Source organism: Vanellus vanellus (assembly GCF_965231255.1).
Source record: "Vanellus vanellus genome assembly, chromosome: 1".
Taxonomy (NCBI): Eukaryota; Metazoa; Chordata; class Aves; order Charadriiformes; family Charadriidae; genus Vanellus; species Vanellus vanellus.
In genome coordinates this window covers 138,217,097-138,245,012 of record NC_138905.1, presented here as the reverse complement: position 1 = coordinate 138,245,012, position 27,916 = coordinate 138,217,097, and the positions used below count along the sequence as shown (strand labels likewise).

Below are 27,916 nucleotides of genomic sequence, written 5' to 3'. Positions count from 1 at the left end.
GCTGGACCTATGAGACTGCATTGCCCATTTACAATTCCTATATTCAGAAGAGAAGGGGTAAGACATACACGGGTCATAAGAACAGGCACCGTTTGGCTAACTGCCTTCAGCGATCAGGCAAGAGAGAAAATGCTGTCATTTTACATGACTTACTGCTGTGTGCTGACAGAAAAGCATACAATTGCCAAAAATACCGTTTTCTAAAAGTGGTGGAAACTCTCAGCACTAATCCTTCATCTTTGCCACAACTTTTCTTACTGCTACACATACGATTATTTAACATAAGTATTTCCTCAGTGAGTCTTAACTGTTAGTCTTTTCCTAATCTTTGTGCTACTGAGGAGGCAGAAGACAGCAAAGCAGCTCCAGCTTAGTGGCTTCTTATGATATGAATGAGAACACTTTACCTCAAGTGTTTCTGTTGCTTTCATGCATATAGCAAAAAAAAGAAAATCAGTTGATTTACAGAAGATTTTATGACATTATCAAAATGCTGTACAATGCAGGTTTTATGAAGTAATACTGCAAAGACAAGTGCTCCCATCTCCACTTGCCACCCCACCAATAAAGGCAGCCTTAACCGTGATAATCTAGTTTTCTCCTAAATAATTTAAAGTACACTCAACAGGCATCCACACTGCATCATTTCAGGTTTTATTCAAGGTACATATTGCAACCTTTATATCGTGTTATTTTGCTCATGGAATATTTTACAGTGACAGTTTAGCAGTAAGTGTAAATTACAAAGAAATAATGTCTGACTGTACATTTAAAACACATATACACGTGGTCCCTTTAATTATACAGACTATACAAAATGTACTTCCTAGAACAGCATACTACTTCCTTTGAAAATTACTTTTCAGACATTAAAAAAAAGTCCAAGCCAATAGCTTATCCAGATTTGCTGCAAAAGGAAACAGACTATTAAAAAGATTGTGAAACCAACCAAAATATTAGGTACATATATGCCCCAAAACCCATTTAAAATTTTCTATTTTGGAATGATGGTAAGTTTTGCAAAAGGGTCCCGAACCACATTTTATAGTGGAATAGTAGCGAGACAGGCCAAACAACGCCCTTCTGAAATCTCAACAGAGTTTCATGTTTCAAAGATCTTAGTCTAAATATATTTTCAAAAAGAAAATTTTAACACTTGCAGAGATAATGGAAAGAAGTGGGTTTAAACATGCAAATTTAATTTCATTTTTTTCCATGTGTTAATTAGAATCAAAGTCAGGGCAGACATAGCTGTTGTGGTCTACTTTATTAATTCATTTCATTGATGCAACACTGCAGCTAAACATATATTGCACTAAACATCCGGTAAATTTGCAATTTTAAGCTTTAAAACTTTTAAGTTTTTTTTCTCAAAACTTCCTCAAATACTGAAGACAAAGCTTTGCTGATATATCCTTTTTCCTTTTAATTTAGCACTTATAATACATATTTTACACATTACAATATTAATATAGACCTGATTTAATACCATGAAGAGTAAAGTTAGTCTGGTTAGTCTGCAGAGTAAGTTCTCTAGCAAAGGACTATAAATAGAAAAGTTTATAACATAATTAACCATTTAGGCCAAACAGTCAAGAATTCCCTTTTACTCATACCAAGTCACATGATTGGAGATGTCTTTTGTGTTTAGATCCGATTTCCTCCCACCCTATAGAAGAGGCTTACATTTTGCATATGCATGGACACCCACATGTCAGTCTGTCTTCAGCCCCTGACATTTTTAAATTTAGTTTTCATAACACATAAAAGGAAACTTATTGAGATACACGTTTTAATTAGAGAAGCTTGGCTGTTGTTACCATATTGGCAAAAAAAAACCAACTTCTTCAGCATCCAGTTTGTCAGTCTTCAGAAAGATGAATATCAAACATGCTGAGAACTAACCAGAAGAACTACAGTTCAAATAATCAGGAAAGCGTGGAAAAAGCACTCACTCAGGGAAGTTATTTACTCAGCTTAAAAGGTGTTTCTTCCCAAGGAACTGTACTTTCCTTTCAAAGGCACTGGATCGAATAGGAGAATTGAGTTCATAAAATGGATTCATTGCAAACTGAGAAAAGAAGAAAAACTCAATAAGCACAATGCCCAGCACTGGAAAATGTTATTTCAAATGTTATTTCAAGCTATTAGCTTTCAGCCTATTGAAGTGCCACTTAAGCACAGAGCTCCTCACAGTCACTTGCTTTCCAGGCCCTTGCATTCTCCCCATATATGTGCACAGCCATCCCTTAGTACCAGCTCCTCGGAACAAATCCATCATGACACAGGTGGAAATTTCTGGTTTGGAAATAGCATCATTCGAGCCCCGGCAGGAGGCCGAGATGGCAAATCTCCCAGTCGATGCTTGCGACTGCCCCATCTAGTGGAAGTACCGCCGGGCTGTGAGAACAAGGGGTACTTGTTCTGACAGCCAAGCGCTTCGACCAGGCTCCTGCAGAACAGTCCTTTGCTTTCATTACCACCATTAATGACACAATACTGCCCCCACATCACTGGACTAAAAGGAAAATAAATTCCGGAAGAGCACAGTTTATAACAATTTAGAAAAATCTATACTGCTAATGGAAAATGCAGCTTTTATGTCACACTTATCAACTCTGGCTAATGTGGACTGCATGGGTGTTTCTCCACTTACATCAGGCCCCCATGCTAATACAGGCATGCCTGAGCATGTACAGCAGAACATGCTTAAAAATACTGTAGTGAGACCATAAGAAGCGGGTTCTTACCTTTATATACAAGTCATAGACATCATTAAAGAAGTTCTTAATTCCGTCTTCTTGCCTTACATCATGAAGCATTATAAATCTCATATGTAATGCAATTAAGGAAAATTTATTACAAAGATTTAGATTAGATATTAGGAATAAATTCTTTACTGTCAGGGTGGTGAAACACTGGAACAGGTTGCCCAGAAAGGCTGTGGATGCCCCATCCCTGGAGGCGTTCAAGGCCAGGCTGGATGGGGCTTTGAGCAACCTGGTCTAGTGGGAGGTGTCCCTGCCCACAGCAGGGGGGGTTGGAACTAGATGATCTTTAAGGTCCCTTCCAACATAAACCATTTGATGATTCTGTGAAAGAAGGGAGACATTTAACACATCCTGAGAGAAGCATTTACACCTAATTCTGCATATACATAACAAGTTTAGCTGTACATGAAATAGCAGTGACTATAGGAGGAAGCATTAAAAGAAGTAACTGGAGCAGCAAAATTTAGAAAGCAAGGTTATTCTTTTTAAAGCTAGACAAGTCTGAATGCGGATGATGCTCTCAGCACCTCTGCCATATACCCCTGAAGTTAAAATGACATTCAATGTTACTTCCTATGTATAACAAATGTTTCACAACAAACACTTCTAGGACCATCTGTACATAAGTTCAAGCCTTGGCACGACATTTTCAAGATTGGTATGATTGACACCAAGTGTGTTTATCCCTGCTTCTCCTCTCTAGCACTATAAAAGGGATGGGAACAGAACCTCGTAAGCTTGCTCAGACCCTCTCGTATTATTCCCCTCTCATTCCTCTTTCCTCTATTCCACGTGAGTGCCACATTTCATTAGTCTATTTCAGCTTCTCCAAAAAAAAAATCCACCTTTCCAATTGATCCCAATTTCCAACACATGCTGTACCTCCCAACTTGCTTCATTCTGAAGCTGGTGACTCTCTCCAACAATAACAGTGGTAGAGAGAAATCTGTTCCAAACTCATTTAATCTAACAAAACCCTTCCTGGCAAAAGGCTTTTCCTATATAAATATAAGGAAAGAGAAGAGGGAAGGATATGTCCAGCTGTGACAAAAGCAGAAACAAACCATTCATTAAACTTGTCCACAGTCTTCAGATACATGTTGTTAGAAAGCCACATGTTCTCATCCACTAGGTCAAGAGCAGCATGGGCAATGAACTGGTTGAGATGGCGATGATCATCCTAATGTATTTCCAGAAGACAGAGGATTAGTAATTCAATGAGAGGAGTGAAATATAAACAATAATTTGCTCAAGTTGCTAAACAACTAGCGCTCAAGTTATGTAAAGTTACATATACCCTTATTTTCTGCCACCCATGTGCCTGTAATTAAATGAAACCAGTATATATTGTCACGATACTTGGTTTCAAGAGAAAAAAAAGGTCATAATAAAATGGTCATCACAAAAACAGTCTTGAGAGTGGCAAAACCAATAAACCAATTTAGAGCTCAGGAATGAATTCAAGCATGAATTATTTTGTTTACCAATGGGTAATCTCCCACTGCAAGCTTATCCCATAACAGAGGCCCTGATAAACATCTTTTTTGCTGCTTTCCCGTCACCTGTTTTTGTGAAATTTACAGCAATTTAGCATTTTTTGGACCACAACATCTGCCAAATTTGGCAGAAACTGAACAATAGGTTACAATGTGCAAAAGTTGGGGGACAGATCGGGAAAGCAGAGAGATACAGAGGACAACTATACTGATAACATTACCACCTAAAAATTCTGTTCTTGCAGGTTATTTGCCTCGAAACATACAACTGTTTCATTGTTTTGGGGGATTTTCTTTTTCCTAATAGCCTAGTGCAGACAAACATCCTGCAACTGTTTTTAAATATATACTTGCAGATGTAAAATTGCACTTCTTCCTATAATAACCACAAATGGCTTTCACAGTGATCAGAACGTTTGGCCCTTAACACTACAGGAGTCATGTGGAGAAAGAGCCATTTACTTTGTATACTAACTAGAACACTGGAGGACATCTGCCAAGAAGAAACTTGGAACTAAACCATACTGTAAGCTTCTATTAGACTGGAAACGTAAGTACGCTTGCGCTGTTTCTCAAAATATAGGGATGCTACTGAAACCATTCTCACACCTCAGTGCACTGTTTTTCCCTCAAATCAAGTTTGGCTCAGGGCATTAACAGCGTTGCAAGTTCCATTAAACCATACTGAGTATGAGACTAACTAGTAAAGTTTAAGGGGCAAAAGCTCATGCTGATTTACCATGTACGTTACCCAAACCACTCACTTCAGGCAGCTATGCTTCTGCACTGAATTCACTCTTAAATGGCATGTCTCTGAAACAGAAGTGATAGTTGCCAAAACATACCAATGTCTACTAGTTGTCCTTCAGTGCACATCAAGTTTAGATTCTCTCTTATGAGAAATGTAGTACTTTAATCTCAGTCAGACAAGAAGCTTACCTGAGCCAAGTTATTTCCATTAGTGGAATGCAGATAATTAATTTTTCCATTATCCGACACATCCTCATACTCACTGTCTAGTCCGAATAGCCTTACTTATGGTCTTTTATGGGACACTAGTTCCAACTAAAGATGACACCATACTGTTCAAAGCAGTGACAGCATATACTTCCATTTTTGGACACGCTCACAGATGAATGCACTTCTATTCTGAAGTCCATTTTCTCTTTGATGTAATATCAAAACGGATAATTTGTTCTTTTCCCACTGGAAACACTACTTATTGAGTTGTCTTACATTTTTCACATTTTCAAACCTGTATTTATCAATACAAGTTTTAAACCTTTCTTACTTAAAAGCAGAACTATTGAAGATGATTAAGAAATAAGATTTCTTTATAGCATAAAAAATGAAGGACTTATGTTCCTTATTTTACCTTATTACTATATACAGATGCCTTAAAATAGAGAATGACAGTAAGTGGCATTAAATAATGAACAGCTATTATAAAAGCTCTACACACTAAGAGCAATGACCAAAGTATGACTAGCATATGTATTCTTCACCATATAGCCTCAAATATTTAAGGAAACCATGTTTTACAAAGAACTAGTATGATCTAGCAAAGAATTTTAAGAAACTCAAGAACTTCAGAGTTCTACTCCCTAAGGCAAAGTTTCTGTAAATAAACAGAAAGCACTAGCTACTAGTAACACTTTTAACATGCTGGTCATGCTTCTAATACACTGTAAAATTATAAAAGAAAATGCACCATAATTACATCATAGGAGTATCGGAGGGGGGGGAAAAAACACACCTTGGACTCTACTTTTCCAGGAGGCAGAAATTCCATTTCAAATATGGGATTATCATGATGACCAACTATCACAAAGTAGAAACTTCCAGACATTCTTCAATATAGCGTTCCTTACAAAAAAAAGATAGACATGCTTTACTGATGAGTGTATATACAAACTCATAATCCATCTGAGAATGCTCCTAAAAAACAGCCAACATGGTTCCTATTCATATTTACCATAGAGAGAGAAAGCCACTTTCTTAGGTATGCACATTTATAATTAAATGGGGGAAAAAAATATCATTAGAAAGTGGAACATCTGCTGGAAGTGAATCTAGTTACTAGTATTACTACTACAAACTCTTACTCTACAACTGACTGATGGTTTAACCCCAGCCATCCCTCCCAGTGACTTGGACGGCAACCATCCTATGAAGTAACACGGTGTACCCGTCTCCGAGGAATCTCCTCACTTGTCTCTCTCCCCGGGGGCAGCAGAAGGGGGAAGGGGTGGCAAACGACGGGCACCGTCCTCCCTCGCACACAGCCGGCCTGGGACAGTCCCACGACTCGGCTCCATCCCCGGGGACCCCAGAGTTTCCCGGGGGTGGTGGAAGGGGGGAACGCCCCCGCCGCGGCCCAGCTCCCTGAGGCTCCCGGCGGTCCCCCTGTGCGTCGCCGGGGCCGCCGTCTCCAGGGGAAGGGCCGGCCGCCGCGGGGGCTGCCCGCCGCAACAGGCGGGAGAGGGAGGGGGGCGGAGAGAGAAGGGGGGGTGAGGGGGGTATCTTTGCCCGCAGGGTCCCGCCCCGGGCCCGCCGCCTACCCTGCAGCGCGAGCTCTCTCCAACGGCTACCAACGGCCACCCGGAAGCGCTCCGCTCGGCTCACCCCAACATCCGGCGCCCCCGTGACGCCTCAACGGCCCGCCGGGAGCCGGAGCTCGGCAGGGGATCCTCGCCGCTGCCGCTCCCAGGGCCCGGCGGGGCGGGCTGCCGGCCTCGGGGAACGGCCGCCGCCGCTCAGGCAGGAACAGGGGGGTCGAGGCGCGGGCCGGGGCCTACCGCCCTCCCTGTGGGTAGGGGGAGGCTGCCCCAGCAAAGCCTGGGTTTGCCTGGGGGGGGGCTGGGGCACTCGCCGTCTCGCTGGCTGGGGATCGAGCTGTGAGGCAGTAACGGCCTTTTTTTTTTTTTCTTATTCCCCCCCCCCCCCCCCGGTGTTGTAGGGCAGGATGGCTTCGGTTGAAAGGGAGGCACTGTCCCAAGATGAACTCCGGAAAAGGCTCTATCAGACTTTTAAGAACCGAGGCGTGCTGGACACACTTAAGGTGTGCTTTATTTTCTGCAGGTGCTACTTAACGTTGTTAACTGTACTACTTAACATTGAAAGCAGTGAAAGTCATGCCAAATAACTCTGTTTTCTACTGTCCCTAACTGTATTATTGTTGCCACAGACTAATTTGTATTCAGCTTTTTTTGGCCTGATGTAAGGTTCTTCCTAAACAGAAATGCTTTTCATTGTGGGTTAGTCTCAGAGTCTTTTTCAGGAAGGTTAAAGGCCTATATCAGGTCTTTGAAAATCTCCATGCTTGAGAAAAAAGTCAAGCAGGGAAGAGAGAAATAAATGAGAATACAGGATTGGAAAGAATCTCTTAGGTCATAGTCTATTACCTACTATAAGTAAGCAGACTTTATGAACTATCTCCCTAAAATATTTCAGTTCTGTTTTAAAACTACTGGAGCTGTTTTCTCCTTGTCTGCTCGTGGAGGAGAATGTTTTAGAACATGGTTGTGTTCGAGAGTGAAACTTTGTTCTGATTTGTAGCCTGGGTTTATCTGTGCATTCTCTGGCCTTTTTTCTTATGTTGAAAGTATGTTTCAGTTTAGGTAGCTCTTGCTCCTCTTGATGAATTTATAGGCAGAAGTCATACCTTTTCTTCACATTTTGTTCTACAATGCTAAGCAAGTGAAGGTGCAATAGTCTCATTGCTTGTTACCCTAGTAGTCCTCTGCATCACTTTGAAGTCTTTCTCCCTTTTTTTAAAAGAAGTAGATCATGATTGTTGTGAACTTTCCAGACAAATTTTAGAATGGTATTAATGGTATTCTTCCCTGTTTTTGTGGGAAAGACTGTGGAAGGCTGCGTATGTCTCTTTTTGAGGCATGTTACATTGATTGACACATCCACATCTTGCTTTTTCCAAACAATATATCCTTTGTGTTGTAGCAGGAAATTGCATCAGGCCTTATATGCTGAAATGTAACATTTCATGCAGTTTCAGTTTTGCTGTTCTTTAAACATCATCTGATTGCATTTTCTTATGACGTCTTGATCTTTCTACACTTCTATACACATGTTTATGTCGCCAGCAAATTTCTTTAGCTCCTGCTTTTTATGTCAAATTCATTAAAGTTAAAAAAATAATTAAAAAATCAAGGTACATATTTTAAGAATACCATTGATAATCTTATGGCCAAGAATTCCCTATTTAGGACAACTTGTTTCTCTCCGAGTGATTTCCATACCAAGCTTGCAATGCTTGAACTGTTTCTTGTCTTCCTTGACTTAACTAATAGTCTGTCAGTTGGCATGCTATTTAAGTCAGTATCCCTGCTTCATCTTCCTTGTCTAGAATATTATACATCATATTAAAGATTTAGTAGCTTTTCTGAGCTGAAGAATTAACACAGTTGCGTTTCTTATGGATTTCTTATGGATTTGTATGGATTGCATCTTCTAATGAGAAAATTCTCAACTTTCTCATGGTCTTATTTGACTGCATCTGCTGGTGAGAGGCAGAGCAGATCTGGAGCTACAGGTATGGCCAACACATAACAACCAATTTCTGCCTTCCTTTCCCATAGTAGGGACAGGGATTTAGCCCTGTGTTTTCCGCCTGTAATTTGTCACCAAATGTATAAGAGGTTGCTGGTCTTGGTTGTTTTTGAGGTGACATCTCTGTCAAATTTGGTTGACAGTAGACAAGTTCAGAAATTAATAAGTAAAACAGTTTTTTCAGTTGTCTTTGTATTGTCAGCCTAATTTCTGTAGAAATCTATGCTAAAACATCAGGCTAGTCTGATGATCTAGTTTTGGTAAGTATTTTGTCTTGGTTTTGGTAACATGTTACTTCTTTAATCAACTTTGTTACTGTTACATACCTGCTATTGAAAGCGTAAAATCCTATCTCTGTCATGATCTTTTAGTACGCTATAAACAATTTGTATAATTATATAATGAAAATTATTATTTCTTCCTTTTACAGGAGGGAGACTTTCTAATTTTAGGTTATTTTTTTCTCTATTGTAACTCATAGAATGCTAATACATAATAAAAAATGCAATTTAATTATTATTTGTGTCTGCAGCCTTTTTTGATTAGTACCGTTTTGCTTCCCTACAAAATAATTGATATCAAAGACATTGAATTTCCTGTTTATTTTCCCATCTGTTTTTGTGATGGTATTAGAAGCTTCTTGATAGGAAACTGAGAAAAGGACTAGTGAGTCTTTCAAGTACACCTGAAATTGAGGCCATATCAGGCAGGCTTTATCTTAGCCAGAGAGAAGGAGAATAGGAAAGCAGTAATCTAAAAATGAAGCTGGGGATACTAGAGTGGAGTTCATGTGAGTTCTTGGCTGAGAACAATACTTCTTTTCATTCTATGTTTGATACATCTTGAGGGAAAGTCAAAGATCACTGTAGCCACCGTTGGAATGTTTTGAAGAAAAGCACGGTGTCGCAAGCACTTTTCTAAATTTTGCCAAAGTTCATCTGCCCATTTCTGTTACATAGGTTGTAATATAACATGTACGAGTAAAATAAGACTCCTCCTGAATTTTGGAAAAAAAAAAAAAAAAAAACCAAACCAACCTCTTATTGAATAACATGTAAACTGAGAATATGTCTTTTCTGTATCAGACACAGCTCCGAAACCAGCTAATCCATGAACTAATGCACCCAATTTTAAGTGGACAACTTCAGCCACAGGCTGTTCCGAGTGATGACAGTTCACTTTTGATCACAGCTTCCAACAGTTTGGTGGCAGATCATCTACAGAGATGTGGCTATGAGTATTCACTTTCTGTTTTCTTTCCAGAAAGTGGATTAGAGAAGAAGAAGGTAAGTTCAGTAATTTACCTCTTCAAAGGCTTCTAGGAGCTTTGCTTTCTGGGGGTTGTCATATTCCAAAAAAATTGAAAAAAAAAAAAAAAAATCCCCTTTTGTGATAGTGAAATACAAACACAAATGCAGCTTCTGATCATCTCCATAAAAGATTTCATTATTCAGAGCCGTTTTCATGAATACTGTAAATTGGCAATAAGCCAATGATGCTGTTCTGGAAAGACATAGCGCAAACCTCTTAACCTCACACTTGCTTCACCTGTAGCTGCAGTCTGGCATGACCGTTTGTGAGGCTGTGTGGCAGCTATGTGGCACTTGGGGAACTGATCCCAATTAAAGCTAGCTTCTTGTTTGGCTGTTCAATTCCCTGAAAATGTGATTCATGGAACAGTTTAAACTGTTCAAACTACAAGCTGTGGCTGAAAAAGGCGTTCATTGCCCTCTCTATGTTTCTCCTCTATGAGTATGTGATAGGGTGAAATTGTTTCTAACTGAAAATTATTTTTTTTACCTGGTGCGTAGTTAGTTGTAATTTGAGTTAGTGAACTCATCTGATTTGTATAATAAAACAAGAAGAGAGGCAAAGAAATTAGCAAGAACATGTATCCAGGATGGGGAGGAAACAAAACTCTCTCTTTTCACAGCTTCAGTTGGTCATGAAACTACATGCTGGCTGCTCTATGTCTTTGGTAGTGGAGATAAGTGCATGTAGTACTAGAACAACAGGTCTTTGAAAATGGTTTTACAAGGTGCTAAATAGATCTTTCTCAAATGAAAAACATTCTACAACTGTAAAATAGTGCCTGTTACATATTTGAAGTGATTTTAAATTAGTTGACCTTTTCAATCTTCTCTTTTTTTTTTCCCCCAAAGTTGTGGACTATGCAAGATCTTCTTCAATTACTGAGGGTCAATCCAAAATCCAGTCTTTACAAATCACTGGTAAAGTTATTTTGATTTTGAAAATAAGCTTAAATTACAGCTGTGATGAAATAGATTGGCTAAAGCATCTTTTTTTTTCTTACAGGCTTCGGGAACTCATAAGGAGAATAAAGGTACAAGGTGTTTTTACATGGTGCAGACAAGGATAATTGTGTCAGTTTCATTTTTATTAAGATGCGAGCAATAGAAATACAAATTTCTTGAGTGTGTGTTGGTATGGAATAATATGGATTCAGTCAGATATTGAAACTTGCAGTACGCCAGGATGATGAATATTATATTTCAGGATTATCCACCTCCTATTTGTGGTATGGATTAAGTGTTAACATTCACATACAAAATAAATTACTTGAATATTAGAACTATGAGAAACATCTGTAATCGGGTGTTAAGTATAATGATCTTTGGAAGCTTTTCACACTAACTTTGGCAAACTCAGATTTTGGGTTGTGTTTATAACTGACTGTATTAGCTTGCATAATGTTCTTCAAAAACTAGTTAAAGACTTAATTGACTTTCCATTCTTTTATATAAGAAATAATTCTTATGTCTGCATGATGAAACCTAGCTATATTGTATAGCCTAAAGTAGCTTGATCTTCAGAAACCCCTATTGACTAATGACCTCATAATTGTCGTAGTAATAGTCTGCTATCTCAAATGACCTTGGAAGACAAAAAGACATGGACGAAAGGAAAAGTTGCAAAAGGACAGCTTTTGCAGAATAAAGTGGACTGGATTATGCTTATAATAAAATCTTAACAGTTTACTAGTATTGATTTTTGCTTAAACACTCGGTTCTTAAATCAAATAGGGTTTTTTTTTGTACAGGGAAAATTAATTCCTAAATTACAGGTTCAAATTCAGTTTTGGTATGAAATCAGGACTAAGCTAATATATTGGTTCTTAATAGGTTTTCTTATGCAGATTTTAATCGGACTTACAGAACATCATCTAAGTAAGGAAACTCATGACACAGATACTCAGACAACCTCAGTGCCTCCTTACAGAGAATCTCTTGGTAAGTGCAGCCTCTGCAAGCAAGTCTCCCCAGATATTTTCATACTGGTAAATGGTATGGATTTATACCTCGTATGAATGGTTTTAATTCATAACTTACTCAAATGCAGCCTAAAGTAATAATAAGTAAAGGTCATGCCTATCACTAGGACATTGATTATTCTAACCTTTCTTAAAATAAGGCAAAATTCCTGTTACAATTTTTTTTTTAATCTCTCAGATATTTTCTTAGGCATTTAACTAAGAGCTTTAACATCTTAGATGGACTATAAATGTTATGTGCTGAAATATGTTCTGGAGAATATAATTGTAAATGTGTGCCTTCTCTTTCTATGACACTGTTTCAGTGAAAGTTAGACATAGATTGGGAGTTCTTGAATTATAGTATGTGTACTATTAGTAATACAAAAACCCTAAAAGTTACATGCAAAAGAAAATTCTTGTCCATCCATGATAAAGAGGAGGAATGACTATGTAATAGCACAGACAGTGCCTAAACAGCTAAGTGCCTCCTCGCAGGTATATGTTGTGTGGCATAAAGCTGATAAATGGCATTTCTGTACTGCCTCTGCTTTGGTACCATATGGGTCTTTCTATGACAGTACTACTTAGGTAAATGTAGGAGAGACAGGTTCCTACAGGCTTTGGTAGGATAACTGTGGTGACTGTTATTAAAGTATGATGGATATGTTGCTCTTTTTACAGCTGAGAAGCTTCAGCTGATTGATGAACAGTTTGCAGACTCTTATCCCCAGCATAAGAAATATGAATCTTTAGAAGTAAAACTTCACGAATATAGAAAAGAAATAGAGAAGCAGCTTCAAGCAGAAATGTTTCAAAAGGTATAACTCTGGTCATTGAATTTGAGAGAGACAGTTGTTGATTTTGACTTTGCGTGTTACAGACTTTTAATACATAAGGTAAAGAAAAGATGTAATAGTTACAACAAACACAAAAGGCTAAGTTAATCCAATAACAATTGTTAATTTGGTGATATAGCAAATGTATATTTTCCATTCCACTTTGTTGTTAAATGTGCACAGAATGTTAAGCTTTTTATTCTGATGTTAACTTGCAGCACAACTTTTTCGTATTTTGGTTGTCTTAATTTGGTAAATTTTATTTGGTCTTTGATTATTTTGTTTTATGGAGAAATGTTTACTCTGCTTAGTCGTACTATTCATTTTCCTTCCCAGTTAAGATTTTGAAGCTTGAATTTCAGTATAATGCAGAGCAACTGAGAGGTGTAAATTGCTGCTGTGTAGCTTGACAGATCACAGGATCACAGAATCATCAGAGTTGGAAGGGACCTCTAGAGATCATCTAGTCCAACTCCCCTGCTAAAGCAGGATTGCCCAGAGCACATTACTCAGGACTGCATCCAGGCGGGTCTTGAAAATCTCCAGAGAAGGGGACTCCACAACCTCCCTGGGCAGCCTGTGCCAGTGCTCTGTCACCCTCACCATAAAGAAGTGTTTCCGTGTATTTGAACAGAACTTCCTATGTTCTAACTTGTGCCCATTGCCCCTCGTCCTGTCACTGGGAACCATTGAGAAGAGCCTGGCTCCATCCTCCTTCAACCCACCCTTTAGATACTTGTACGCCATCATAAGGTCTCCCCTCAGCCTTCTCTTCTCCAGGCTGAAGAGTCCCAGCTCTCTCAGCCTTTCTTCATAAGGGAGATGCTCCAAGCCCTTAATCATCTTAGTTGCCCTTCGCTGGACTCGCTCCAGCAGTTCCCTGTCCCTCTTGAACTGGGGAGCCCAAAATTGGACACAGTATTCCAGTTGTGGCCTCACCAGTGCAGAGTAGAGGGGGAGAATGACCTCCCTCGACCTACTGGCCACACTCTTCCCTATGCAGCCCAGGATTCCATTGGCCTTTTTGGCGACAAGGGCACATTGCTGGGCCATGGATAATTTACTATCTACCACAACCCCCAGATCCTTTTCCTCCAAGCTACTTCCCAGCAGGTCCGCCCCTAACCTGTACTGGTGCCTAGCATTCTTCCTCCCCAGGTGCAGGACCTTGCACTTGCTTTTGTTGAACCTCATTAGGTTCTTCTCTGCCCAGCTCTCCAGCCTGTCCAGGTCACACTGGATGGATGGCAGCACAGCCCTCTGGGGTGTCAGCCACCCCACCCAGTTTGGTATCATCAGCAAACTTGCTGAGGATACACTCTGTCCCCTCATCCAGGTCATTAATGAATATATTGAACAAAATTGGACCGAGTATTGACCCCTGGGGGACACCAGATAGTTGAGTTAATTTTTAGTACTGATGAGAATTTTCATACTGTTTTCAAACATTACACAGAAACACTGAACTCATAAGACACAATATTATGAATTATTTCTTGTGTTGTTTTTTTTTTTTCTTCCTGTAATTGAAGATAGCTCTTTTGGATAATTTTCCTTAATTTTTGGAATAAATTTAGATAATTTTTTTTGTTACGTAATCCATCAATAATCCTTATGCCTAAAAAATGGAGCAGAGAGAATATATTGCAGTTCATTTAAATAGAAGGGGTTTTCCCATAAATTTCTGTCAAGATCAACAGTTTATTAGATAGAAAAATTTAAATTAACTGTAGTTCTTTTAATTATGTTTTTTCCATTAATATCTGTCAAGATCAATAGTTTATTTGGATCTAAAAATGATAATCTGATAATTGGTTAGAATTCTTAGACACACCTTTAAAGGCACTCACCTGCATATAAATTGTTTGAGGAAATCAGTTTAGTCATATTTATTCAGCTAGACAAGTAGAAGAAGAGAGAGTTAAAACTGCCAATGTATGTTACCTTAATTTTTCATTAAGTCTTTATTTCCCAACAGGCACTGTCTTTTTAGTATGTAAAACATGTTAATTAGTGTGTTGTTAAGTTTGTCTCATTTTAAGCAAAGCAGTTGCAACAAAGGAGATTGGAATCTTAACTAGATATAAATAACTTCCAAATTTAATTCACTTTACATGGATTCCTTGGCAATGTGATGTGAATTTCTGTAAGACGTTTCTAATCCAATTTGTGCCCACAGACCCGAATGCCATGATCAGACTTTCCTACTGTGATTTTGCCCTCTCTTTAACTTTGTTTTCACCAGTCTCACAATTCTTCTCTTTTTATTCTTTTGCTTGTTTTTTTCTCACATTTTTTGCCTTGTATGCTTGCTTTCTGTTTTCTTCCAAATTTTTATTATAATTCTTTATAACCCCGTTTGTTCTTGCATATACTGTACTTAACACATTGTATGGAGGCATGTTGCCTGTGATTTTTCTATGCAGTTGTAAGAGGCGTACTTTCCCATTTGTGTGCATTTACTTTTTTTTCAGTTGTGCTAGAAAGTCTGTGAATCAGACTTCTGTTTCTGTAACCCTCTTTATGTGGAGTTACATCTTCTGCAGTTTTTCACACGTTCAGCATTTTTTTTTGTGTCCAGATGAATTTCTGTTGTTCCTGAGCGATTCAGGACGGGTCTGCTTCTTCCATTTCTTGCATCACCACTCAGAAGTGGTTCTTTGGGAAAGGGGCAAGAATGGAGACAGTATCAGAGAAGGAATTAAAGAGTATGGCCATTCCTTAATTGCAAGCAGAGTATCACTTCTGCAGTGTGTTTTTCTTCATAGGCCTCTGGTTTGCTTTTGTCTAAAGCTATTAGTTTTGCTTTGGGATGCCAGATAAATGCATGAAAACTATGTGAGGCATGCAAATAGTATATGTGGCTAAGATACTTTTATCACAGTAATTTATTTTCCTCAAATTATTATACATTGCCTAACAAGAATTTCTAAGTGAAATTTAGAATTGTCTGAGGAGGCATTGTCTTTGTCGATTTGAAGATGGCTCTACTTAATCCACTCTTTCTCCTCTATATAAGCTAGAACATTTTAAAGAAGTTGAAATAGCAAAGATTAAAATGGAGGAGAAAGTGCAGACCCAGAAAGAAATCTCTGAGCTGCGTCATGAGTTAGAGAGGACACACCAAGCAAAGTCTGAAGCCTTGATTTCTCGTGAAAAGAATGCTATTGAGAGGCTTCAAAAGCAACAAGAGGTAAAGTTCCAAATATTTTTTCTTAATCTAGTACAAAATGGTTCAGTGAGTTGATTAAAGTGTTCTTTTATCTTTGGGAGTTTTACTTTCAGATCTTACTTGGCTTATTAGTGAGAACTTTGAATTTACTTTTGTTCTCATAAATAGTGGAACGCATTTAGGTACTGCAAGAATGAGTATGGGTTAATATCTAAAGTAGAGGTGGCTGAAAAAGGAACAGTTCTGCAAGATAGGATTGAAGGATTTCGATGTAATAAATACTTCTAATTCTGTTTTAATAACTTTGCTGAATTCAGATCACTGAGATTTTTTTAACAGAAAGTTGAACATAACTTTTGGTTATAGTGTAAGTTCTTCCAGTGCTAAGAAGGACTCTAAGCTAGATGAAATATATAGTCTATGTGGTATGGATTTGCCATTTCTGTGTGTCATTGTGTGTTGAATATTATTAATAGCCACTGTCTCTACTGTAAGCTACCATCTTGTTTTGTTTCTTTGAACACCTTTTTGTTGATGAGTTAGTTACTTGTTTGGGCTGTTAACTCCTGGTGTTTTGCCAGAGTGCCAAGTAGTAGCAGAGTGCTGTTACTGCAGCACACGATAATTTGTATATAGGTCTAAACTGCTTCTCCTAATCTCTATTACTTTTCAGTTTTTGGAAGAGCAGTTTTCTTGCTGTTCTGTTGACTGTTTGCCTAGCCATCGCCCTGCTGTCTGCAGGAGACCTTCCTATCCAAATAATAGTCATCCACTAATGCTAACCACATTTTTGCTCTGGTGTGGTAGGGTTTTTTGTTGTGGTGGTGGGGTTTTTTGGTTTTATATGTCACCTGCCACACCGAGCACATGGTATTGGTTAACAAAGAGCAATCATACAGGTCTCTATATAGGTTATTACATACTTGTCCTCTACTATTGACCACCTTCCAATCTGAAAATTAAACATTTTATCACTATGCTATGAATTACTTTCATGGTTATGTCTTTAGACGCTTACAAGAAAACCATCTGTTTTATGCTATCAATCATCTTCTGTGGATATGAAATTAATTCAAGTAATTAAAAAAAAAAAAAGAAAAAGAAAAAGAGACTAGATCAGTATGTTCCTCAGGTATTGTTCGTGAATATTTGGTTGCTCTTGTCAGTTTCGTCACTTCCCTGAAAACTATATGCTTCATTTACCTGGGGACACTTTTAACAGAGACCAAGAGCTCTACTGAGTTGAAGTATATTTACATTAAAGGTAGAAGGTCATTTAACCCTTTACGAAGGTAACTTTATGCCCAGGAAATATGGCTTGACAGACTGCTCTATTTTTTGCACCAGGAACATCAGCTAAGTCTTTCAGCACTGTCAAATGCACATGGCTTGCAAACTTGATATGAGCACCCATATGGCAAAATCATAATTTTCTTCTTTGGCAATTATTATTTATTTGGAGAGAAATAATGCATTGTGGGCTTAATGACAAGAAAAGCTATTTTTGATTAATAAGATATGTAACTTTTGGTATTAGCACGCCCATCACTTGGAGAATTCCTTTTACAATTTGTTTGATTTCTGTAAGTTAAACTGCAAAAACTGAAAGACTGGTGGTTTACTCAGTTTCAGTTTTAAATCATGCTTTATCAGGGGTTTTTCACATTTGTTTTTTCAATTTTGTTTTTATGAAGAACATACAAAACTATTGTTTATTAAAAACGTCAAGTGTTTGAATATGTTTATTCTGTAAATTTTTTAAAACAAATTTTCCTTTTACATAAGTTTTAATCAGCGCTATTTCTTAAAAGTGTTTACAGGTAGCCAGTAGTGACTCCATCTAAAGCGTTTTTATTCAGGGTAAAAGGAGAAAGGGAACAAAAAAAGTTAGTCAATTCTGGTAGTTATTTGAAATTCTGACTATATAAATAATATTTACTGGAGTACGACCAATTCCTGAAGATGATCCTTGAAAGTTTGAACGTGTAAAACAGTAAATACCTGTATAAAGTGTGAAGTAAAACTAGAGATAATATTTTGTGATTCAGATAGAAGCAAAGGAAGTGTATGCTCAGAGACAAAGTCTACTGAAAGATATCGAAGTCATAAGGACCAGAGAGGTGGAACTGAAGCAAAGAATTGAGGCATTTGAAATGTAAGTTGCTGAAAAGCATATACAATGCTAAATGATACTCTTGTCCTTTTTCTGAAAGCGTGCTTCAAAATGTTGCTGCTTCTATGACATTCAGATAGATTATATATCCCAGAAGTTGTTTTTTGCATTTTGAGCTGTCTCTATTAGCAGGGATACTCCATGCAAAAAGACCTTTGTGGTTTGTTTTCTATTCCACTTCATCCAACCAAAACAGTGCAGCATCACTTTGGAGGTAAAGAACTAGATTTTTGCTTTGGAGTGCTTAAATTTAAAAAAAAATGAAACCAACCCCCAGACAACACAGCATGCAACCCTAACACTCATGAGGCATGTGTATGATATTTTGCTTCTTTAGTCCTGTGTTGTTTTTTTTTTTTGACTTGTCCTTAGTAAGATCACTTTTCTTTCATTAAATAATGAAATAACTAAACCATTTTTGGCCAGGTTTTCAATACTACTTAATGTCATTACTTTGTCATCTGTTTGTTATAGAAAAATGAGTATCCCGCTAACAAAACCTTGGTGTTTTTTTAACAATCCAGCAGAGGGTGCTGATAGAATAGCATGCTAAGCACTGTCTTCTCTGAAGCCTTTCTGGTGTGGGAAACTGAGCTAGGGTTAACCTGGGATAGCTGCACAATTGATTGGTACTGGATTTTAAATAAGGCAATTTAGTTTGTGTCACATCTTCTTGTTATTAATGAATTACAGTGATAGATTCTGATGATAAATTTAAATTGCTACAGTGTTCCAAGCAAGCACTTTACCCTTTGATGTCTCAAAATGTTATTTAAAAAAACTTCAAACCTGCAGTTTTGGCTTTATAACTGGTCGTTGTTTGTATATTTATGGGTATTTCAGAACTCAGAAACTTCAAGAAGAGAAAAATAAAGCGATTGATGATGCACTTCGACGTCGGGAGGTTGCTGTAAAGAACATAGAAGAGACATATGACCAAAAGCTTAAGACGGAACTCTTAAAGTAAATTTTTCTTTTGCCTCTAATAGGATGTGTGCTACTTCCTATGAAAACAGAGTAATAAATTCTGTAGGATTTCTTTTGAAAAGCGTAACGAAGCAAGGACTTTAAAATTTGTACTCATGTTTTTGTTTTAATCTGCTTGAATTCTTTACATTATTGCTTAGCTTTTTGCTAGTAAGACAAAATGTTCTGTCAGGTTCAGAAAAAGCTTGCTGTAGAAAACAATTATCTTTTGATAATAGGTTATATTATTGTTGTAGTTTAAATTCTGTGTTGTTATCTGGGAAAGCAAGGTGACATTAGTTGTATGTTTAGACAAGAGGATCTGAAACAGTATTAGTGATTTCCTTTGACCACAATTGAAAGAACTGACCATTTTATGAACGCATAAAAGGCATAGAGGGGAAAATTAGCATTAAAGAAATGTTATGGGTTTCTTGCAAAAAGGGTGAGAGGGACAGTAGCTCATTGTACAGATATATTGGCTCTTACCTTAACCTCTCCCTGTTTTTGGAGAGGGATTCTCTGTTACAGATCACCCTCTCTTATTGACTACCATCTGCTTGAACGTGGTTTCAAAGAATTTACTTAGAAATGCTCTTTGAAAGCAAAAGACGCCATGTGTGACTGCTTTTGAGGTGTTGCACTGGGTATATCCTAACTTTGCTTTTGTACTTTCTTAGAGTGCTTTGGTCACTTGAAGGGTTACTTGATGCTTCGATGTGGGCAGATGCTCTCAGCGTCTTATTACTCATGTGTATTTGATAGCGTGAACTGAGCTTACGGTTAGGCAGTTAAACCAAATGACTGATGTATCATTACTTTTTATTGCAAGACAGTGAACAAAAAGTATTACCTGTGTAAATGTGTCTTCATTTAAATTACAGAGGAAATATGTAAAAAGTAGCTTTTAATAAGAATGATGGCTCAGCTGAAACTGAGTAGATTTGAGAGTTTTATCAATAAAACACAACTAATTGACCCAACTTGATATCGTATTTTACCTAGTCCATAACAGCTAGTTACAAATAATGCTTGTAAAGTGCTTTTCATTCATGAGGAGAAGCAAATTATTTTAAGGATGAACTGCTGCTTATCTTATTTTATCAATGTAAAAAATATTTTAGACATGCTGCAAATGCTCTGAAGGATAAAATCCATGTCCTTTTGTCCCAAATCCTTAATGAAAAGTATCAAAGAGTTACTATTTATTGTATAGGAATAATGATGCTTGCTAGAAAATTAATCTTTTTTTATTTCTATGGTAAACATTACGTGCGATAATTTGGAGATGGATCTGAGTGGTCTGGGTCATTTGCAAAAATGTAGGGGGATGGATGTGGCAATATCTGAAAACATTTATAATCTACATCACAGCCATGCAAAATGCTGAGCTTTCTTAGGTCCTCTAGGTTCCAGAAGAATTGAACGGTAAAGTTGGATGATGTCTGGGCTGTGAATAATACCATACCTGTGCAGTGCTTGGTGTCTAGCCTCTGGCTGATGACAAGCAGAGAACCATTGGGACCAGTACTGTAGATTTTGTTGGACCCGTACTGTCCAATACCTTCATCCATGATGTGAATGATGACACAGGGCATCCTCAGCAACTTTGGACATGAGATTTAATTAAGGGGACTGGCTTCCACAACAAATGGCAGAGTTTCAGTGTTTCAGTGCAGAGACTTTGATAAACTTGGGGATTGTGCCAACATAAATCTTAGGAATTTTAACAAAGGGAACTGTAAAGCTCTGTGCTGGGAACAGAATATCGCTATGAAGTAGTATAAATAGGGAAAAGGAATTGACCAAGTGTCTGCGTTTCTGAAGATAGGACCTGAGAGTTACAGTGAACGCCAGGTTGACTACAATTTAGCAGCACGCTCTGGCAAATAAGGCAAACAGCACAATGGGCGATATTAGGAGTAGCATGGCCAACAGACTGAGGGAAGTTATTAACCCCTGCAGGTATTGGTAGAGGCTGTGCTAGGAATACCAAAACTGGGCTCCCCAGTTGAAGAAAGTCATGAAGAAACTGGAGAGGGCCTAGTAAAGGTCTGTAAAGACAATTACAGGACTACCAGATGTGACTTCTGAGGTCATATTATAAGGGTTATAAATTGTGGCTTGAGAGGTTCAGGTTGGACATGGAGAAGAAAAATTTTACTGGGAGGGTAGTACAGCATTGGGACAGGTCATGCAGGGGGGTGGTGGAATATACATCCTTGGAGGTTTTCAGACTTGGCTAGGAAGAGCCACAGCTAGCCTACTTGACTTGGCAGTAGTCTTGCTTTTCGAGCAGGTAGTTGAACAAGGTGATTGGCAAGGCCCTTTTCAACCATTTCAGTGGCTCTGCAATAACTAATTTTGTCAATAATAATTGTGTGATTATATTTTAGTCTGGGAAAGACTGAGTTTACACAAATGTGCATGCATGTGCACACATATGTACTTGGGGAATAACCAATTGTTTTTACTTCTAGATATCAGCTTGAATTAAAAGAAGAATATATAGCCAGAACCAATAAAGTTACTGAAGATGAGAAAAAAAATAAAGGTAACCATCTGTCTGAGGTTAATAAAGTAGCTTTTTTTCTCTACAGCTTTTAATAATATGTATCAAACCACTCTTGTTACTAAACAGTCACAGTGTTCAGTAATACTGGTATAAGTGATGGAAAAGCCATCAAAATAGATTTTGAAAAACACATAGCAGGACCTTGTGACAGGTCAGCAACTCCTTGCAGTTCAGAATTCAGTGGGGACCGTGAGCTGACCGTGATCCTGCTTTTTCAGGTTCCCAGCTCCTTCTGAAGTCCTACTAGCTCATTCATTCTGTAATGCAACTCTGGTACAGTCTGGTACCATACCCTTGAATGGTTGCCAGTTTCTACGTTTGTTGTGTTCAAGATGTTTAATTGGAGCTTGAGGAAGAGAGCCGAGATAGATAGACTTTTAAGACTTTTTTTTAGACTTTTAAGTTAGGGGCATGTGGAAGAAATGATATATCACGTGCATGTGAATTTGATTTACTTAATTCTAAAGGACTGTATATATGCATATGTATATATGCACGCAGTGTGATTTACTTAATTTTGAAGGAGTGTGTATGACATTCAGGCATTTTTATGTCTTGAATTAAATTGAATGTTGGGCTTAGCAGCTTAACCTGCTTTTTGCTGATACAGTTTTTTACTGTAATACTCTACTAATTTTAATTCAGCATTTGTAATCCTCCCTGCAGAGAAAGCTATACTTTTGCATGAAGAAGCCATTGCTGTTAATTCAAAAAAGGAGGAACTCAAGCAAGCTGTATCACGCACGAAAGAGCTTGAGGTAATTGTAAACATGAATTTAAAGGAGCTGTATTGTAATTAGTGCATTTGAGGTACATTAAAAGGAAAAAGAAAATGTGAAATAAAAATAATTGTTAAGTCATACAGCAGTTTATAAGCTTCTAAACTGTTCTTTATCTGCAGCTGGATTTGGAGTCAGTGAAGGCCCAGGTTCTGTTGGTAAATCAACAGAATCAGTTGTTGACGGAAAAACTGAAAGAGGTATCAGACTATCCTTTGCTTAAGGAGGAGAAATTGGAGCTCCAAGTGCAGAATAAACTCCTTAGGCAACAGTTGGATGAGACTCGCAGTGAGAACCAGCATCTTCGAGACAGTCAGTGTGAATGATTTAGTAATCCTCTTGCTCCCTGTGAATACTTGTTTAGAAATAAATTTCATTAAAATACATTCTTTGTATTATGAAATAAATTTCATTAAAATACATTCTTTGTATTATGTTTTCTAGTAGTTTGCATTAAACCCCAACTAATGTTGGTGTAAAATGAAGCACTCCTTGACATAAGTTTATTTTCTTTAATATGTCTGTGTAGTAGAAATCCTGAATTAAGTGGTAGCTACAATAGTATGAAGAATATCCCTTTCACACTTTGAAAAGAATGGTGCGATATTTCTAACCTTAGCATTAGTATGATTAATAACGGTAAAAGAAAATTGCATTATTATTTTTAAGTGTTTGCCTGACTATAGTTATAAAATGCCAAGTCTTTTTAATGTGCATTTGAGATTGTGGGAGAGTAGAGATGTACACCCAGTTATGTAAGGTAGGGATATGTATTTTTCTTCCAGAACAAGACAGTCTGGATCTAGTTCTTGAATCACTACTCCAACAGAAATTTCAGTCCTTTGTAAAAGGAAGAAAAAAATCCCTAAGCATTTCATTCAAACAAAGCCTTCTAATGTTCCTAAAAACATAGCAGCTTTACATTTTGAAGGATTATCATGTAGAAAAGTGCACACTTGTTATTGTACAGCTGAGAGTCTAATATTTCTCTTTCTGGGTAGAGCTGTCCCAACCCTCGGCAGAGCACCTGGCCTGCCAAGTGGAGCTAAGGAGAGTGGAACATTCTAGGAAGCTGGCGCTGGATGAATTTGAAAGTCATAGGCTGATTTTGGAAAAGCAGCTACAAAGTGAGGTAAATTATTCTTTCTAAATTATTTGAATCCTTTCTTCTTCCTGACATCTTGTTCACATTTATCTATGTACCTGTGCAAGCTTTTTAGTGTGTAATTGCTGGGTTTGTTTGTAATCTGCTAGTTTTTATGATAACTCTAAAGATGGCAAAAAACCCCGACACCAAAACTGACCAAAAACTCCCCAAAACCCAACATAACCAAAGTAAATCTTTCTAAGTCATTAAGTTGTCAGCACTGGCTTTCAGTAGGATACTATGTCTATATGGCTTGTCTGGAACTAAAAAACATTTAGAAAAAAGTAATCAGCCAGTTGAGATTATTCTTTTTTTGTTTGAATTATGTTTTTTGGTTTTCTCTCGATCTTCTGTAGGTTGAGCGTTGTGCTCAGTTAAAGACCCAACTGATGGACTCTGAAGCTACTGTTAGGAAGTTAAATGTGCAGGTTGAAGAACTGAAACTGCAGGTGAAACAAACACAGGCAGGTTTGTGTCTTACACCGAAGCGGTCCTTTATGAAGTTCACTTACCTAACCAGTGTAAGAACCTGCAGTTGCATAGAACTAATATACCACCAGTGAGTAGATTTCAAGTTTAAAATAAAATCTATTTAAAGGCCCAATTTAAAAAGTAGACTTATTGCAACTTCCCTTCATTTCATAAAACAAACATAGGAGGAAGAGAAAATGTTCCTCCCTGAATACTTGCCTGCTTTTTTTGTCTGATTTTCCTCAGTGATTATATTATCACCAAACGTTAATGTCTTCATACTGTTTTCCAGAATGAGTTGTGTTTTAATGCATTTTGATTCTTCAATGTTCATAGTAAGAATAATCAATTTGAAATTGTATTGCATACCTCACAAGTTTCAATCTAACTTTTAAACAGTTGTTATCAAGGCTAATAACTTATGAACCACGTATGGACATCAGAAAGAAAGAGGCACTTGCATAAAGCAATTCAGTCTGCTGAAGAAATATAGTTCTAAAGATGCCTATCTGTCAAATTGCCAATATCAAGTATGATAAATGAAAGTTTTGGGATGTGTATTTAATCTAAAAATATGGAATTGAATTCTGCAATGATTATACATTACATACAGCATGTGTTGCACCATAGTTGAGTATATGCAATACTTTAAATTATTCACTAGACCAATATGTACATTTTCATATATGGTGCAAGTATCAGTACCATTTGGAATTGGAAATTTCTTAGTGTCAAAATAGAAAATATATATTTTAATTAAATGACTGAAAGTACTGCATGGACTTTTATTTTGCGTGAGAGTTGAGGATGTCATTGAAGAACCATTTATGTAGAATAAAAAAAAAGGTCATTTTGCTGAGAAAGATACAGCCCTATAGATCGGTATTTTGGGCTTCCTAAAGCGTACAAATGCAAGCCAGGAACCGTACAGCCCTGAAACATTCACTTTAACTAACAATTTTTGTGAAGTACTTTTTTTTGAAAAAAACAATGTTATCTATGTACGATACTGTTTTTCTCCAAATTTCTTTTTTGATCTAAATAGAAGGAAATGGTTAAGTCTTGTGGCCTGCCCTGTGTCCCTCACCCTTTAACAGCATGTTTGGATATAACACGCCCAAAGTGGTGATATTTTAATTTTTATTTATTTATTTAAACATAATTTAAGAAATAACATTGTAGAGTGCATACTTCAGGTAGTTTTACGTGGAAGGATTATATATTAAAAATAAATCAGTGATAATTTGCAGCTCTGCAGCTACATTAAAAATACATTTAAATTAGTCCATTACATTCTCAAAATTTAAGCCAATTCAATGTTAAAATAATTTTGATCAAATTGGAATTTAAATGCCATGGTTTAGTGTTTCTGTTTTGTTATGGGTCTCCCTCTCTCACTCTTTACTGTCACTTTAATTTGCTATCATTTAGCTCTGGAAAATGAAGTGTATCGGAATCCAAAGCCTTCGCTTGTTGATCGCTCTGTCCTTGACTTCACTGGTGACAGATTTGTACCTCATGATATCTATGTAGATAGCGCATTCCTGAAGAATCAGGTTATGACCGATGTGATGAAGGTAGATGCTGTGCCAAGAGTTGGCTATCGTCAGCAGTTACAGCCACGCAGTGCTTCTCCAGATTCTGATCTGGAGTATATGGCGCAAACCTGGGCTAGGATAAAAGAACTAGAAAAAGAGGCAGAGTATTTGGAAGAAGCCTACAGGAACTACCAACACAGAGTCATGCAGGATGTGGCTGCAAGCAGAACGCCGAGAAAGATGCAGTCCCCTTCACTTCAACAGTGTGATGTTAGTATACCTCCCTTGACTACCCAGCATGACCTTCAAGAGGATAATCCCAGCTCCCAGCATTCTCCCCTGAGCAGTCCAAGAGGTGAAAAACACATCAAAAGAACTGGGCAGGTTGATGTCTTTAAAAATCCCTTAACACCACCACACAGAGGAGCATCTTCTTCAAGACGTCTTTCTTCTACTCCCGTTTCCAAATTGGAAAGAGATCTCAGTAACAGGAAAATTTCAGATGGTAAATTACGATTGTTAATGTGGTGTGCTGTTGGGGTTTTGCGTATTGTTACTCTTGTGCTATGGGAAGAGAAAGATTTAGCAGTGATAGTCTTTCATTTGTTATTTGCTAAGAGGCAGGAGAAGTCAGAGACACAATATGCTAGCTGCTTGGAGTATTGCTGCTTCATGGAAACAAACACTGGAGAAGTATACTGAGGGAGACTAAACATACTGCACTTAGTTCAGGTAGCTTTACAGAGAAGACTACACCATATAATTCACTGCAGGTGTAACCTTATGATATGCAGCGTTTCATTCAAACATTGCTATTAAGTATAACTACTTTGCAACATGAATTGTAATTCCATAGTTTTAATAACCCTCTCTCTGTACGCCTATCTTTTTATTTATTTTCGTGTATTTCGTAGTATTTAACATGTGCAGCAGAAGACTGCTTCGTTTGGTGTCTCTTAAATTGGGTTTTCCAATCTGAAAGGTCCAGATTTGCTTTTGTTTGTTCTTTTTGCTGTGACATCTTTATCAAATATTCCTGAGCAATTGTGAGGGGGAGGGGATTAGTGTTTGGTCATGATTGGAAAATTGTAATTTGCTATTAATTTCAGTGTTTAATAATTACTTAGTAGGGTTTTTTTTTTTAAGGGGCAGTACTCAGAAAAACAAACAAAAGAAAATTTAAAAATAATTGTGTTGTTTCAAATTTGCAGTACATCTGCTTTTTGAGTTACGCAATTCTTGTCACCCTAGCTCGAAGTGGATTTAATAGCATGAAAAAAAAGAGATAGTAACAAAAAAACGATAATGATCAGCTTCTGTGTGAAGGAAGGTTAAATATAAGAAGGGCAGCTTAGTTTGGAAAAGAATTGGCTGAGGTGGGCTGTGGGAAATGTGGAAAGCAATGAATGATGTGGAAAAGATGAAAAGGGATCAATTAATCACAGCTTCACAGACCCCAGAATTCTGTGACATTGAAAGGAAAGAGAAGGAAGTACTTTTTCATACCATGAGTGAGTTGTGGAATTTATTGCTTCTGTGGCAACAAGTATAGATGCAGGAATAAAACTTCCCTGTCAGGAGGGCCCAAGTATTGTTTGAGGAAGGGTTGGGGTGGCTATCAGCAGAAGTAATATATAACTGTTCTGCTTTTTGAATTTTAGTTTAGTTTTGTTTACTGATGGGCACTGTTAGAAACAGGTTACAAACAGTCTGACCTATTGTGGCTGTCCCTGTGTTTCTGTATGTAGAGTATCATGTTCTGTTACTGAAAACGTGTTTGAAAACTTGAACTTCCAAAGCCGTCTTTTATGTTTTAAATTTTCTCTGTCAGCTTCTGTGTAAACGACTTACAGACTAGCTGTTTATTACTTCACACAGACAAATCTTTCATAGAAGTAGGGTTGTGTTGTAAAATTATAAAATTTCAAAATATAAGTTGCATGCATAACCTTCACAATCCTTCCCATCTTTGTACCTGTCAGAGGCTAGTTATGTGGTGGCTGATCTGTTTTTTCCATTGGATCTGTTCTTTGCTTAATGCACAGGACTGACTTGTTCTGGAGAGGGGTAAGAGTTGAATAGCAAAGGAGGGCATTAGCTGACTTAAGTGTTACAGAAATTGAATGGTATGTAGTGTAGGAAACAAGTT

The 27,916-nt window shown here is 37.6% G+C and overlaps 2 protein-coding genes across 5 annotated transcripts in view; one reads left to right on the top strand and one right to left on the bottom strand.

Annotated features, from left to right (window-relative positions):
• Window positions 1–639: 639 nt before the first annotated feature.
• TRAPPC2 (trafficking protein particle complex subunit 2) lies at window positions 640–6,863 on the bottom strand. Of its 2 annotated transcripts, XM_082498553.1 has the most exons (6): window positions 6,829–6,863; window positions 6,024–6,133; window positions 3,809–3,951; window positions 2,751–2,838; window positions 1,956–2,071; window positions 640–907 (listed from the first exon to the last, which is right to left on the bottom strand). In XM_082498553.1, exons 2-5 carry the CDS (start codon window positions 6,114–6,116, stop codon window positions 1,973–1,975), a joined length of 423 nt encoding a protein of 140 aa, XP_082354679.1. In that variant the 5' UTR covers window positions 6,117–6,133; window positions 6,829–6,863; the 3' UTR covers window positions 640–907; window positions 1,956–1,972. The 2 variants fall into 2 exon arrangements, with proteins under 2 accessions (XP_082354679.1, XP_082354678.1); XM_082498552.1 differs by having other exon boundaries at window positions 640–2,071.
• Window positions 6,864–6,959: 96 nt separating this feature from the next.
• The window catches only part of OFD1 (OFD1 centriole and centriolar satellite protein), a 37,874-nt gene continuing 16,917 nt past the window's right edge, over window positions 6,960–27,916 (top strand). The window contains exons 1-16 of one of the 3 annotated variants that reach the window (XM_082488295.1): window positions 6,960–7,027; window positions 7,227–7,328; window positions 9,922–10,122; window positions 10,999–11,067; window positions 11,153–11,180; window positions 11,980–12,087; window positions 12,792–12,928; window positions 15,966–16,139; window positions 18,167–18,273; window positions 19,135–19,254; window positions 21,738–21,811; window positions 22,499–22,590; window positions 22,734–22,923; window positions 23,613–23,743; window positions 24,115–24,226; window positions 25,661–26,272. In XM_082488295.1, coding sequence (XP_082344421.1) covers window positions 7,233–7,328; window positions 9,922–10,122; window positions 10,999–11,067; window positions 11,153–11,180; window positions 11,980–12,087; window positions 12,792–12,928; window positions 15,966–16,139; window positions 18,167–18,273; window positions 19,135–19,254; window positions 21,738–21,811; window positions 22,499–22,590; window positions 22,734–22,923; window positions 23,613–23,743; window positions 24,115–24,226; window positions 25,661–26,272 — 2,251 coding nt within the window. In that variant the 5' untranslated portion in view covers window positions 6,960–7,027; window positions 7,227–7,232. Of the gene's footprint in view, window positions 7,028–7,226; window positions 7,329–9,921; window positions 10,123–10,998; window positions 11,068–11,152; window positions 11,181–11,979; window positions 12,088–12,791; window positions 12,929–15,965; window positions 16,140–18,166; window positions 18,274–19,134; window positions 19,255–21,737; window positions 21,812–22,498; window positions 22,591–22,733; window positions 22,924–23,612; window positions 23,744–24,114; window positions 24,227–25,660; window positions 26,273–27,916 lie in introns of those variants that run through there. The other 2 variants (XM_082488297.1, XM_082488296.1) reach the window with 2 other exon arrangements.

Coding starts and splice junctions, on each gene's coding strand:
- TRAPPC2 (XM_082498552.1), bottom strand. CDS start 6,116: ATGTCTGGAAGTTTCTACTTTGTGATAGTTGGTCATCATGATAATCCC. Junction 2,839..3,808: donor TCTGCTTTTGTCACAGCTGG/ACATATCCTTCC, acceptor CTTAATTGCATT/ACATATGAGATTTATAATGC. Junction 2,072..2,750: donor TCTATGACTTGTATATAAAG/GTAAGAACCCGC, acceptor TTCTTTTCTCAG/TTTGCAATGAATCCATTTTA.